This window comes from Triticum aestivum, chromosome 3D, assembly GCF_018294505.1.
Source record: "Triticum aestivum cultivar Chinese Spring chromosome 3D, IWGSC CS RefSeq v2.1, whole genome shotgun sequence".
Classification (NCBI taxonomy): Eukaryota; Viridiplantae; Streptophyta; class Magnoliopsida; order Poales; family Poaceae; genus Triticum; species Triticum aestivum.
This window is the reverse complement of record NC_057802.1, coordinates 614,233,282-614,248,559: the sequence shown is the minus strand read 5'-3', so window position 1 is coordinate 614,248,559 and position 15,278 is coordinate 614,233,282. Positions and strand designations below refer to the sequence as shown.

At 45.3% G+C, this 15,278-nt stretch overlaps 1 protein-coding gene and 1 non-coding gene across 2 annotated transcripts; one reads left to right on the top strand and one right to left on the bottom strand.

Moving 5' to 3' along the window:
• Window positions 1–10,033: 10,033 nt before the first annotated feature.
• On the bottom strand, window positions 10,034–10,727 carry LOC123081014 (metallothionein-like protein 2C). The gene is made up of 2 exons (XM_044503978.1): window positions 10,433–10,727; window positions 10,034–10,322 (listed from the first exon to the last, which is right to left on the bottom strand). Exons 1-2 carry the CDS (start codon window positions 10,567–10,569, stop codon window positions 10,223–10,225), a joined length of 237 nt encoding a protein of 78 aa, XP_044359913.1. The 5' UTR covers window positions 10,570–10,727; the 3' UTR covers window positions 10,034–10,222.
• Window positions 10,728–14,553: 3,826 nt separating this feature from the next.
• TRNAI-AAU (transfer RNA isoleucine (anticodon AAU)) lies at window positions 14,554–14,627 on the top strand. Its single transcript has one exon. It is a non-coding gene; the product is annotated as a tRNA-Ile (tRNA).
• The last annotated feature ends 651 nt before the right edge of the window (window positions 14,628–15,278 follow it).

Below are 15,278 nucleotides of genomic sequence, written 5' to 3'. Positions count from 1 at the left end.
GCTTAAAGTTTCGATGACGGTTATATTATGAGTTTATGAGTTTTGATGTACCGAAGGTTGTTCGGAGTCCCGGATGTGACCACGGACAAGACGAGGAGTCTCGAAATGGTCGAGAGGTAAAGATGGATATATTGGAAGCCTATATTTGGATATCGGAAGTGTTCCGGCTGAAATCGGGATTTTACCGGAGTACCGGAGGGGTTACCGGAACCCCCCGGGGGTTTAATGGGCCATAGTGGGCCTTAGTGGAGAAGAGGAGGGGCGGCCAGGGCAGGCCGCGCCCCCCCTCCCCCTATAGTCCGAATTGGACAAGGAGGGGGGGCGCCCCCCTTTCCTTCTTCTCCTCTTCCTCCCCCCCACTCCTAATCCAACAAGGAAAAGGGAGGGACTCCTACTCCCGGTGGGAGTAGGACTCCTTCTGGCGCGCCCCCTCCTGGCCGGCCGCACCTCCCCCCTTGCTCCTTTATATACGGGGGCAGGGGGGCACCCTAGAGACACAACAATTGATCGTTTGATCTTTTAGCCGTGTGCGGTGCCCCCTCCACCATAGTCCACCTCGATAATACTATAGCGGTGCTTAGGCGAAGCCCTGCGTCGGTAGAACATCATCATTGTCACCACGCCGTCGTGCTGACGAAACTCTCCCTCAACACTCGGCTGGATCGGAGTTCGAGGGACGTCATCGGGCTGAACGTGTGCTGAACTCGGAGGTGTCGTGCGTTCGGTACTTGATCGGTCGGATCGTGAAGACGTACGACTACATCAACCGCGTTGTGCTAACGCTTCCGCTTTCGGTCTACGAGGGTACGCGGACAACACTCTCCCCTCTCGTTGCTATGCATCACCATGATCTTACGTGTGCGTAGTATTTTTTTTGAAATTACTACGTTCCCCAACAGTGGCATCCGAGCCTGGTTTTATGCGTAGATGTCATATGCACGAGTAGAACACAAGTGAGTTGTGGGCGATATAAGTCATACTGCTTACCAGCATGTCATACTTTTGTTCGGCGGTATTGTTGGATGAAGCGGCCCGGACCGACATTACGCGTACGCTTACGCGAGACTGGTTCTACCGACGTGCTTTGCACATAGGTGGCTGGCGGGTGTCAGTTTCTCCAACTTTAGTTGAACCGAGTGTGGCTACGCCCGGTCCTTGCGAAGGTTAAAACAACACCAACTTGACAAACTATCGTTATGGTTTTGATGCGTAGGTAAGAACGGTTCTTGCTAAGCTCGTAGCAACCACGTAAAACTTGCAACAACAAAGTAGAGGACGTCTAACTTGTTTTTGCAGGGCATGTTGTGATGTGATATGGTCAAGACATGATGCTAAATTTTATTGTATGAGATGATCATGTTTTGTAACCGAGTTATCGGCAACTGGCAGGAGCCATATGGTTGTCGCTTTATTATATGCAATGCAATCGGCCTGTAATACTTTACTTTATCACTAAGCGGTAGCGATAGTCGTAGAAGCATAAGATTGGCGAGACGACAACGATGCTACGATGGAGATCAAGGTGTCGCGCCGGTGACGATGGTGATCATGACGGTGCTTCGGAGATGGAGATCACAAGCACAAGATGATGATGGCCATATCATATCACTTATATTGATTGCATGTGATGTTTATCTTTTATGCATCTTATCTTGCTTTGATTGACGGTAGCATTATAAGATGATCTCTCACTAAATTTCAAGATAAAAGTGTTCTCCCTGAGTATGCACCGTTGCCAAAGTTCGTCGTGCCCAGACACCACGTGATGATCGGGTGTGATAAGCTCTACGTCCATCTACAACGGGTGCAAGCCAGTTTTGCACACGCAGAATACTCAGGTTAAACTTGACGAGCCTAGCATATGCAGATATGGCCTCGGAACACTGAGAACGAAAGGTCGAGCGTGAATCATATAGTAGATATGATCAACATAGTGATGTTCACCATTGAAAGCTACTCCATTTCACGTGATGATCGGTTATGGTTTAGTTGATATGGATCACGTGATCACTTAGAGGATTAGAGGGATGTCTATCTAAGTGGGAGTTCTTAAGTAATATGATTAATTGAACTTAAATTTATCATGAACTTAGTACCTGATAGTATCTTGCTTGTCTATGTTGATTGTAGATAGATGGCCCGTGCTGTTGTTCCGTTGAATTTTAATGCGTTCCTTGAGAAAGCAAAGTTGAAAGATGATGGTAGCAATTACACAGACTGGGTCCGTAGCTTGAGGATTATCCTCATTGCTGCACAGAAGAATTACGTCCTGGAAGCACCGCTAGGTGTCGAACCTGCTGCTGGAGCAACACCAGATGTTATGAACGTCTGGCAGAGCAAAGTTGATGACTACTCGATAGTTCAGTGTGCCATGCTTTACGGCTTAGAACCGGGACTTCAACGACGTCTTGAACGTCATGGAGCATATGAGATGTTCCAGGAGTTGAAGTTAATATTTCAAGCAAATGCCGGGATTGAGAGATATGAAGTCTCCAATAAGTTCTATAGCTGCAAGATGGAGGAGAATAGTTCAGTCAGTGAGCATATACTCAAAATGTCTGGGTATAACAATCACTTGATTCAACTGGGAGTTAATCTTCCGGACGATAGCGTCATTGACAGAATTCTTCAATCACTGCCACCAAGCTACAAGAGCTTCGTGATGAACTATAACATGCAAGGGATGGATAAGACGATTCCCGAGCTCTTCGCAATGCTAAAGGCTACGGAGGTAGAAATCAAGAAGGAGCATCAAGTGTTGATGGTCAATAAGACCACCAGTTTTAAGAAAAAAGGCAAAGGAAGAAGAAGGGGAACTTCAAGAAGAACATCAAGCAAGTTGCTGCTCAAGAGAAGAAACCCAAGTCTGGACCTAAGCCTGAGACTGAGTGCTTCTACTGCAAGCAGACTGGTCACTGGAAGCGGAACTGCCCCAAGTATTTGGCGGATAAGAAGGAAGTATATGTGATATACATGTTATTGATGTGTACCTTACCAGAACTCGCAGTAGCACCTGGGTATTTGATAATGGTTCTGTTGCTAATATTTGCAACTCGAACAGGGACTACAGATTAAGCGGACACTGGCTAAGGACGAGGTGACGATGCGCGTGGGAAATGGTTCCAAAGTTGATGTGATCGCCTTCGGCACGCTACCTCTACATCTACCTTCGGGATTAGTACCTAAATAATTGTTATTTGGTGCCAGCGTTGAGCATGAACATTATATCTGGGTCTTGTTTGATGCGAGACGGTTATTCATTTAAATCAGAGAATAATGGTTGTTCTATTTATATGAGTAATATCTTTTATGGTCATGCACCCTTGAAGAGTGGTCTATTTTTGATGAATCTCGATAGTAGTGATACACATATTCATAATGTTGAAGCCAAAAGATGCAGAGTTAATAATGATAGTGCAACTTATTTGTGGCACTGTCGTTTGGGTCATATTGGTGTAAAGCGCATGAAGAAACTCCATACTGATGGACTTCTGGAATCACTTGATTATGAATCACTTGGTACTTGTGAACCATGCCTCATGGGCAAGATGACTAAAATGCCGTTCTATGGAATTATGGATCGAGCAACTGATTTGTTGGAGATCATACATACTGATGTATGTGGTCCAATGAATGTTGAAGCTTGCGGCGGGTATCATTATTTTCTCACCTTCACAAATGATTTAAGCAGATATGGGTATATCTACTTAATGAAACATAAGTCTGAAACATTTGAAAAGTACAAAGAATTTTAGAGTGAAGTTGAAAATCATCGTAACAAGAAAATAAAGTTTCTACGATCTGATCGTGGAGGAGAATATTTGAGTTACGAGTTTGGTCTACATTTGAAACAATGCGGAATAGTTTCGCAACTCACGCCACCCGGAACACCAAAGCGTAATGGTGTGTCCGAACGTCGTAATCGTACTTTACTAGATCTGGTGCGATCTATGATGTCTCTTACTGATTTACCGCTATTGTTTTGGGGTTATGCTTTAGAGACGGCCGCATTCACGTTAAATAGGACACCATCAAAATCCGTTGAGACGACGCCTTATGAACTGTGGTTTGGCAATAAACCAAAGTTGTCGTTTCTTAAAGTTTGGGGCTGCGATGCTTATGTGAAAAAGCTTCAACCTGGTAAGCTCGAACCCAAATCGAAGAAATGTGTCTTCATAGGATACCCAAAGGAGAATGTTGGGTACACCTTCTATCACAGATCCGAAGGCAAGACATTCGTTGCTAAGAATGGATCCTTTCTAGAGAAGGAGTTTCTCTCGAAAGAAGTGAGTGGGAGGAAAGTAGAACTTGATGAGGTAACCGTACCTGCTCCCTTATTGGAAATTAGTTCATCACAGAAACCGGTTCCTGTGACGTCTATACCAATTAGTGAGGAAGTTAATGATGATGATCATGAAACTTCAGATCAAGTTGTTACTGAACCTCGTAGGTCAACCAGAGTAAGATCCGCACCAGAGTGGTACGGTAATCCTGTTCTGGAGGTTATGTTACTAGACCATGACGAATCTACGAACTATGAAGAAGCGATGGTGAGCCCAGATTCCGCAAAATGGCTTGAGGCCATGAAATCTGAGATGGGATCCATGTATGAGAACAAAGTGTGGACTTTGGTTGAGTTGCCCGATGATCGGCAAGCCATAGAGAATAAATGGATCTTCAAGAAGAAGACTGACGCTGACGGTAATGTTACTGTCTATAAAGCTCAACTTGTTGCAAAAGGTTTTCGACAAGTTCAAGGGATTGACTACGATGAGACCTTCTCACCCGTAGTGATGCTTAAGTCTGTCCGAATCATGTTAGAAATTGCCGCATTTTATGATTATGAAATTTGGCAAATGGATGTAAAAACTGCATTCCTGAATGGATTTCTAGAAGAAGAGTTGTATATGATGCAACCAGAAGGTTTTGTCGATCCAAAGGGAGCTAACAAAGTGTGCAAGCTCCAGCGATCCATTTATGGACTGGTGCAAGCCTCTCGGAGTTGGAATAAACGCTTTGATAGTGTGATCAAAACATTTGGTTTTATACAGACTTTTGGAGAAGCCTGTATTTACAAGAAAGTGAGTGGGAGCTCTGTAGCATTTCTGATATTATATGTGGATGACATATTGTTGATTGGAAATGATATAGAATTTCTGGATAGCATAAAGGGATACTTGAATAAGAGTTTTTTAACGAAAGACCTCGGTGAAGCTGCTTATATATTGGGCATTAAGATCTATAGAGATAGATCAAGACGCTTAATTGGACTTTCACAAAGCACATACCTTGACAAAGTTTTGAAGAAGTTCAAAATGGATCAAGCAAAGAAAGGGTTCTTGCCTGTGTTACAAGGTGTGAAGTTGAATAAGACTCAATGCCCGACCACTGCAGAAGATAGAGAGAAGATGAAAGATGTTCCCTATGCTTCAGCCATAGGCTCTATCATGTATGCACGGCTGTGTACCAGACCTGATGTGTGCCTTGCTATAAGTTTGGCAGGGAGGTACCAAAGTAATCCAGGAGTGGATCACTGGACAGCGGTCAAGAACATCCTGAAATACCTGAAAAGGACTAAGGATACGTTTCTCGTTTATGGAGGTGACAAAGAGCTCATCGTAAATGGTTACGTTGATGCAAACTTTGACACTGATCCGGACGATTCTAAATCGCAAACCGGATACGTGTTTACATTGAACGGTGGAGCTGTCAGTTGGTGCAGTTCTAAACAAAGCGTCGTGGCGGGATCTACGTGTGAAGCGGAGTACATAGCTGCTTCGGAAGCAGCAAATGAAGGAGTCTGGATGAAGGAGTTCATATCCGATCTAGGTGTCATATCTAGTGCATCGGTCTAGGTGTCATACCTAGTGCATCGGGTCCAATGAAAATCTTTTGTGACAATACTGGTGCAATTGCCTTGGCGAAGGAATCCAGATTTCACAAGAGAACCAAGCACATCAAGAGACGCTTCAATTCCATCCGGGATTTAGTCCAGGTGGGAGAGATAGGAATTTGCAAGATAGATACGGATCTGAATGTTGCAGACCCATTGACTAAGCCTCTTCCACGAGCACTGTGTAATCTAGATTATTGACTCTAGTGCAAGTGGGAGACTGAAGGAAATATGCCCTAGAGGCAATAATAAAGTTATTATTTATTTCCTTATATCATGATAAATGTTTATCATTCATGCTAGAATTGTATTAACCGGAAACATAATACTTGTGTGAATACATAGACAAACAGAGTGTCACTAGTATGCCTCTACTTGACTAGCTCGTTGATCAAAAATGGTTATGTTTCCTAGCCATAGACATGAGTTGTCATTTGATTAACGGGATCACATCATTAGGAGAACGATGTGATTGACTTGACCCATTCCGTTAGCTTAGCACTCGATCGTTTAGTATGTTGCTATTGCTTTCTTCATGACTTATACATGTTCCTGTGACTATGAGATTATGCAACTCCCGTTTACCGGAGGAACACTTTGTGTGCTACCAAACGTCACAACGTAACTGAGTGATTATAAAGGTGCTCTACAGGTGTCTCCGAAGGTACTTGTTGGGTTGGCGTATTTCGAGATTAGGATTTGTCACTCCGATTGTCGGAGAGGTATCTCTGGGCCCACTCGGTAATGCACATCACTTAAGCCTTGCAAGCATTGCAACTAATGAGATAGTTGCGGGATGATGTATTATGGAACGAGTAAAGAGACTTGCCGGTAACGAGATTGAACTAGGTATTGATACCGACGATCGAATCTCGGGCAAGTAACATACCGATGACAAAGGGAACAACGTATGTTGTTATGCGGTTTGACCGATAAAGATCTTCGTAGAATATGTGGGAGCCAATATGAGCATCCAGGTTCCGCTATTGGTTATTGACCGGAGACATGTCTCGGTCATGTCTACATAGTTCTCGAACCCGTAGGGTCCGCACGCTTAAAGTTTCGATGACGGTTATATTATGAGTTTATGAGTTTTGATGTACCGAAGGTTGTTCGGAGTCCCGGATGTGATCACGGAAAAGACGAGGAGTCTCGAAATGGTCGAGACATGAAGATTGATATATTGGAAGCCTATATTTGGATATCGGAAGTGTTTCGGGTGAAATCGGGATTTTACCGGAGTACCGGAGGGGTTACCGGAACCCCTCGGGGGTTTAATGGGCCATAGTGGGCCTTAGTGGAGAAGAGGAGGGGCGGCCAGGGCAGGCCGCGCGCCCCCTCCCCCTATAGTCCGAATTGGACAAGGGGGGGGGGGGGGCGCCCCCTTTCCTTCTTCTCCTCTTCCTCTTCCCCCCACTCCTAATCCCACAAGGAAAAGGGAGGGAGTCGTACTCCCGGTGGGAGTAGGACTCCTCCTGGCGCGCCCCCTCCTGGCCGGCCGCACCTCCCCCCTTTCTCCTTTATATACGTGGGCAGGGGGGCACCCTAGAGACACAACAATTGATCGTTTGATCTTTTAGCTGTGTGCGGTGCCCCCCTCCACCATAGTCCACCTCGATAATACTGTAGCGGTGCTTAGGCGAAGCCCTGCGTCGGTAGAACATCATCATCGTCACCACGCCGTCGTGCTGACGAAACTCTCCCTCAACACTCGGCTGGATCGGAGTTCGAGGGACGTTATCGGGCTGAACGTGTGCTGAACTCGGAGGTGCCGTGCGTTCGGTACTTGATCGGTCGGATCGTGAAGACGTACGACTACATCAACCGCGTTGTGCTAACGCTCCCGCTTTCGGTCTACGAGGGTACGTGGACAACACTCTCCCCTCTCGTTGCTATGCATCACCATGATCTTGCGTGTGCGTAGGAAATTTTTTGAAATTACTACGTTCCCCAACTGCAACAATGTGCAAGGAGGAGGATGAGATATATTTTGTGGAAAATATGTTGAAGCAACGACATGCTATGATCTATTTTTGTGAAATACTTGGCAGAGAGTGAACAGAAAAAAACCATCTCCACATAAATGAATTTGTACCACTTGGATATGATAGCGAATAAGATTTGGAGGCGTCGCTACTGAGAACAAAGATGTAAAGTTGAGGGAGAAACAAGATACCTCCCTACAAGCTAAAGAGACACATGTTGAGAATGGACACAACAAAGTTGAAGATAGGGAAATGGTTATTCATAAAGATTTTTCGAGAAACTTCCGATCTATGAATCTTCAATCATGTGGCAGTACAACAAATATACGAAAAAAATATTACATCTAGATCCATAGACCACCTAGCGACGACTATAACCGCTGAAGCGAGCCGAAAACGGGCTGCCGTCATCACCCCTCTCTTGCCGGAGCCGGGCAAAACTTGTTGTAGTAGATAGTCAGGAAGTTGTCATGCTAAGACCCCATAGGACCAGCACACCAGGACAACAACCGCCGCCGATGAAGTGAATTGTAGATCGGAAGGATCCAACCTGAAGACACACGAACATAGACGAACGAAGTCTAGATCCGAGCAGATCCACCAAAGGCAACCACCGACCGAATCCTACAGAATCCATTGGAGACACACCTCCACATGCTCTCCGATAATGTTAGACGCACCACCGGGACAGTGGCAGGGAGAACCTTTTACATCTCTAGGGAGCCGCCAATGTCTCGCCTTCCTGAGCATGGCACAGACCCTAACGAAATCCATTGGAGCCCTCCCGTCATCAAGGGTCGGGATCCACTGCACCTCCGTAGTCCTAAAGACACAGGAGACGAGGCAGATCGGCGGCGCCGCTGATGGGAGGAAGGAAACCTAGCCACATTTTCTCTTGGGATGAGAGACGAAGGGAGGAGAGACGCGTGCACATTCAAGTCTAAAATTCATTATTCATAAAGATTCATTGGTGCATACTAAGGAGAATAAAGAGGATATACATGATAGGGTTTGTCATATACCCAGCTTCATCCAAGTCAACATGAGCAAAAAAAAAATGGTGCAGTTGCTCAAATTATGTTGCCTTCATACGAATAAGTAGCAAAAGGGCAAGTGCGGGGATGGGGGAAAAAAAGAAAAGTGAGCCGCAAGATCATAGCAAGGTGATTGCAAGCTCTTGGACCACTAGCGAACATCTGGATGGACATAATTCACAGTGTCCCCAAGAAAACGACATACTCCCCCCCCCCCCCCCCCTACATATTTTGTGCCATGAGGTAGAAGAAAAATGAAGTGATAATTTTCTTATGTGGGAATATAAGTCCGGCATAGGAATTTAGGTCGTCAATTTTAACTTGTGAAACATGTTTTTTTCCAATAAAGGGCACTTTTATTAACTCAAAATGTAGCATCAAGCAGATACAAATCGTGATGGGCAACACCTAGCCTCTGCAGAACTAAGATGCAGAGAGCCACACACCAACAATCTGAGAGAAAATAATAATATGGAAACAACACAACAACAACAGTAAAGTGAAATAACAATATGTAGCATCGATCAGTTTAAAATATATCATTAATATGTTTTTTGGCGGTGGATAAAAAGGGGGAATGTCTTGCTAATATTGTCGTGCCAGATCTGGTGCGAAGTGTAATACTATCGTGTCGGAACCTGTCTAAAGCGAATAATTCTTGCAAAGCGAACCTGGTGTGCAAAGTGGCGCTCATGATTTATTTCCGTCTTGTTTTGGCGAAAGGATTCCTTTTAGTCTTAGTTTGCTTTCCCCCAAAGGGAATATATATTTTTAAATCTTTTGTCGAGGTCTACAGTTTAATTAATTCGAAGCTAGAAACTTGATCTTCTCGTAATTAAGATTAATAAGTATGGGTGGTACAGCGGCATCCTTTTTATTTTCCAGCATCAGCATGCTATGGTAAGATGCATCTCCACTGATATTTTCAGTTCATCAGGTACGTCTTCGGCATTTACTAGATATTTATTGTGAGCAAAAAGTCACAACATCCTTAAATCTTTTGCTTATGACCATTTCTAGTAATATTCTCGGCGCTCTCAACTCTTAAGCAGTGTTTTTTCTGCCATGAGGAAGAAGAAAAAGAAGGTGATGATATATGCATACCACAGACGACACATGTATAGTTAATCAAGGGAGGTTTTATTTAGGGGGGCCTGTTTACAATCATGGCATGGCACCTGACTGCTGATGCAGGTCAGGTGCGTACATAAAGGCCCTCGATCAGGTTGCGGTTACATGGTATGGTAGTAGTAGATCGATATGATCGATGATGCACGCACGGCACGGTGCATGCATGATCGATGATGGATCTAGCAGCTGCAGCAGGAGCAGCCGCAGCTGGTGCCGCACTTGCACTGGGTGCAGCCGCAGCCGCCGTTCTCGGCCGCCATCTCCATCCCGCCGGAGCTCCTGCACGTACCCCATCCATACCAAGATCAACATCCAGTCATATTATTACGATCGAGTGCATGATGATGTATGGGTTCAGGAGGAAATTTTGTTAAGAGACAGAAACTTACGCCTTGTGGGTGGCGGTGGCGGAGACGAGGAGGGTGGCGCCGGCGGCCTCAACCTCGGGGTACATGTTGCAGCCGCCGCAGCCGTTGCCGCACTTGCAGGCGGTGCCGCAGCCGCAGTTTCCTCCGCAGCAAGACATCTTCGAGGTTGGGTTGGAGCTTCGGAGATGGAGAGGCTTTGAATGGCTATGAGCTTCGTGTGTGCTTCTTGCTGGCTTGAGGAATAATGGAGGGGCATGGAGGCCTATTTATAGGCAGGGGGCAGGAGGAGAAGAGATGCTGCACGCACGTATAGGCACAGGCACTTTGGCAAAGGAAATTAAAAGGATGGAGGCGAGCGGCCGAGGGACCACCGCGCTTAGGGAAGAGGAATAAGGATAGGGCCGCCTCATCACTCAATTTGATTCCCTCCGTCCATATCTCTACCTTGCTTCTTTCTGTCTGTCTTTCTTACAAGGAACTATAACCAAAATTCATCTGTGGGAATCTAGCTAGCTATTGTAATGTAATTTTATTTGTTCATGTCGTCGGAGAAAATATCGATCTCGGCCGATAACCGATGATGGCTATGCTTCAAGATTCAGGGATTATTTCAGGAATGATTTTATTTCTTGGTGAAATGTTACGAGTATTTACGTCAAAATTTGAACCAAATTCCCAAATTTTAGGAAGAAAATGCCTTTTGTACAAATTTACTAAGGGGGACAAGAGCGCATTGGAGCATCTCTAGCAGACCATCCAAAATATGTAATATGTATCTCCGTATGGTTTATCATGTAAAAACCTTCCACCTCTTACTCATTTCCATCTCCATCGCATCTTCCAATTTATGTCTTACATTTTTCTATAATATCATATAACTACCAATTCAACTATGATTTCCAAGGGAGCGGATTTGAGGCACACAAGTGCGGGGGCACCGAGTCAACCCGCGCGTGCTTTTTCCCTTCTTTCTTAGGGAAGTGGACTATGTCATCGACTTGTTTCTTACGTGGGGTTATTTTAAATATCACTGATATTTCGTGTAGGGCCTCCGGCACCCCAGTTCAGTGGTACAGACCGCATTATGCTATTATTTTCATATTCATGCAGTAACTACATACTTCCTCCGTTCCTAAATATTTGTCTTTTTAGAGATTTCAACAAATAACTACATACGAAGCAAAATGAGTGAATCTACACTCTAAAATATGTCTATATACATCCGTATGTACGGACGGAGGGAGTATTTTACAGCGAGGGAGAAGGAGCAAGAAGGAGAGATGAGATGAGAGATGCTGCACGTACGCACGCACTTTGGCAAAAGGATGTACGCAACCAACCGAGGGATCAGCATATAGGGAAGACGAATAAAGATAGGGCCGCCTCCCCCCGTCATTTGATTCCCTTGGTCTCTAGCTAGCTTCTTTCTCGATATAAGGAACTAGAGCCAATATTCATTTGGTGTTGGAATTGATTTATGTAATTACATTTTTGTGTGATAATCTGCTATTATAACTAATTCATGTTATCACAGGAGAGGAAGGATCTTGGAGATGTTTATCTGTATTTTTTTCTTTATTTGTCATACTTTTGAAAAAACTCAAAACCAATCATAATGTACATGACCAGGTATTATGTACGCTTGTAAAAATTTATGATTTTTCATGCCTTGTGCTGTCAAATAGAAGTAAATATGTGAAAGAATAGAACACCCATTCAAAAATTTAACACAGATCGCATATCAACTCACTTTTGTATATTTGCAGATGAAAGCTATGCAAAAAGGTGAGAAGGAAACTGAGTGGGTGGTGCCAATCACCCCTGTGGAAAGCTCCATCTATGGCTACACAGTTCTTGACATAATTATTCTTCTTACACAATTGGCCGCATATGATGACTCTGTGCATGTTGTGGAGACAAATATCACCAATATTTCGCATCTCGCCTTGGTGCTCCACGCCACCGTTATTTTTCATCCAGGTACATATCTGGACAAAGAATATTGAGGGATATGATGAAAACATTATTTTATTTCTCAGTGGTGCGCGGAAATTGATTTTGGAGCTTCGCCTCCATGAGGCCCTTTTTTGGAAAATTCAAAGACCAGTTCTTGAAGTTCCAAACAATCAAGAAGAAACACACATATAAAAGAATGTATATAGACATGACCGGTCGATAGAGATGTGCCTTGAGCACCATTCGCCAGCCTGCATGTATGGCTTTATTATCATGTAGCTGTTGCAGGATGATTTGCACACACATCACATCACAGAAAGTCAGAAACAATGATAGAAAAAGATTCCAACAGCGACGATTACTTACAATCATGGACAACGAGATGGGAACTAGCAAGATCTATTGTTTTATTTTTGCAGATCGCCTCATGGAGCAAAGATGATTTCTTCTCTTAGCTCGACCCCTCTGATGATTTTCTTTTCTTTTGATTCATTCTCTTATTACTCTTTTCTTCGCACTATTCACCAGATTTATCGTGGCGGAGCTTAGTTAGGGCCAAAGTGGGTATGACTCTCCGACAAAATTTATTTCTTTTTTTTAGAAAAGGAGGATGGCTCCCGGTCTCTGCATCTGGGCGATGCATACGGCCACTTTATTAATTATTTTCACAAGACCTTACAAAGTAATACCACAGTAAGACTAAAGCCGCCGTCTTAAGCAACAAACTATCGCTACATCTATCCAGTTGATGAAGGGGCGCAGAGAGCCTGGGCCTAATACCAAACAAACATCGCAGCCAAACCTAACATCTAAGACCTGAGGACCCATCCAGTACGCCTGCCGGGCATGGGTCTCGCCGGTCCGGCGTGCTCTCAGAGGCCGCCGCTGCCAACTGCCACCGCTCCATCTTTAGAACTGTACTGATGCATCAACCTTGCTCGGTCTAGCTATCGTCGACGCCACCACGGCGCCCAACGGCACCTCCTTCCTGCGCGCAAACAGCTGTGCATGTCGCGGTCGCCATTGATACACCTCAGCACCGTGCTGCCAAGTACCACCAGCCGACACAGCTTGAAGTCTTTGGAAGATCTGTCGTGCGTAGCACCTGCCGACCAGGCATGACAAAGCGTAGCACCTGTCGGTCAGGCATGACTTAACATCTCCACCGAAGCTCCGTGCAAGACGAAGCCGCTCCACCTCCTGCCTCTGACTTCCAGCACTGCTCCACAAACGATGCTCCCAAGAGAGAAACGACACCGCAATGCCGCCATCGTCCGATCTGGAACACCAGATCCTAGGGTTTCCCCCCGAGCAGCACGAGTGGGTCGACAGTAGTTACACGACGATGCCTCCATCAAGGTAACGACGTAGAACGCCGCCATCGCCTGCCAACGGCTCGGTTTTCACCAGCAACCATGTCTCCCCAACTCATAGCCGGGACTAGATGATGGATCTCGAGATCCGATCACCAAGCCTCTGGCCGGCCATCTCTGACGAAGAAGATGACCACCACCATTGGCCAGCGAGACGACGCGAGATGAAGTAGGGCGCTGCCAGCGTGCGTCCTGGCCAGCACCACAGGCGCTCGGCCCGTCCCGGACCACGCCTCATGGCCGAGGGCAACGGCAAGCGCTGCCACGACGAGGACACAGACTGGAAGCCCAGATCCGGCCCACCCGCGCGCCGCCATGTGGCCACCACCAAGCGCCGTTAAAGGGCAGCCCCGCTGCCGTGAGGGACGCCGCCCCACGGGCAGCAGGCGCCAGCCACCGGCGGAACACCGCCGCGCGCCACCGGCCGCCGCAAGATCGCCACCGGCCGCCGCGAGATCTGCGCGAGAACGACGAGGACGCCCCGCCGCCACCTTCCCTGGGGAGCACGCGGGCTTCGCCGCTGTCCCCTCCGGCGGCGGCGAAGCGGGGGAGGGGCGGCTGGCGGCGCGGTTAGGGTTTCCCCCGTGCGCCAGAGGCGACGCGCGGGGGAACACAGGAAAGGAAAAGCCCGTTTTAACACTATTTAGGCCAAAACTGACATAAAAAACTAGGTTAACCCCTTTCATGTCTGGCCATGGCTCATCTATCACCCTCTCAAATCTTGTTGGAGGACCGGCACTGCACATGTATTAGTCGATCACGTTTCACTAGTAATAATAACTAAAAAGGGGACAACATTGAATTTGTACGAGTGGCCTATTAGCTCAGCTGGTTAGACCGTCGTGCTAATAACGCGAATGTCACAGGTTCGAGACCTGTATGGGCCAATTTTTTGTTCTTTTTTAATTTTTACACAATAGAAAATGTGAACCCCTCAAGAAAATAAACACAATAGAAAATGCGAAAACCCTTGTTAACAAGGCCCAGACCGCAGGCCGAGGGGTTCGCTCGTTCTGCTCCGGTTATCCTTCTTTTCTTTTCTTGTAACATTTTATTTTGTTTTTATTTCTTTTTTCACCGGTTTCTTTGATTTTTCTTTTCTCTTTCGCTATACTTTGTGTTTTCAATAGTTGTCTTTAGATTTTTCATTTTTGTCTTACTTCTGGTTTTCTTTTCTTTATTTCTTGGTTTTGTTCGTATTCTTTGGTTTTTGTTTCTTTGTCTGTTTTAATTAGTATCTTTGCTCAACACATGTCTAATTTTTCTCAGTACATAATGCATATTCCTAGCATACATGTGAAACATTTTTTGATACACTTTGGAATTTTTTCGAACATTTGATACACATTTTCTAAAAATGCATGTTCTGAATACTTTTTTGAAAGCATGTCAACATTTTCTGAAATACATGTTGTACTTTTTTAATGATAGAAAGATTATTTTGAACTACACAGACATTTTTTACACTACATAAATATTTTTAAAAATTTCACTGGTTTTTTGACACACGTGAATATTTCTTTACGGCGTCATGTACA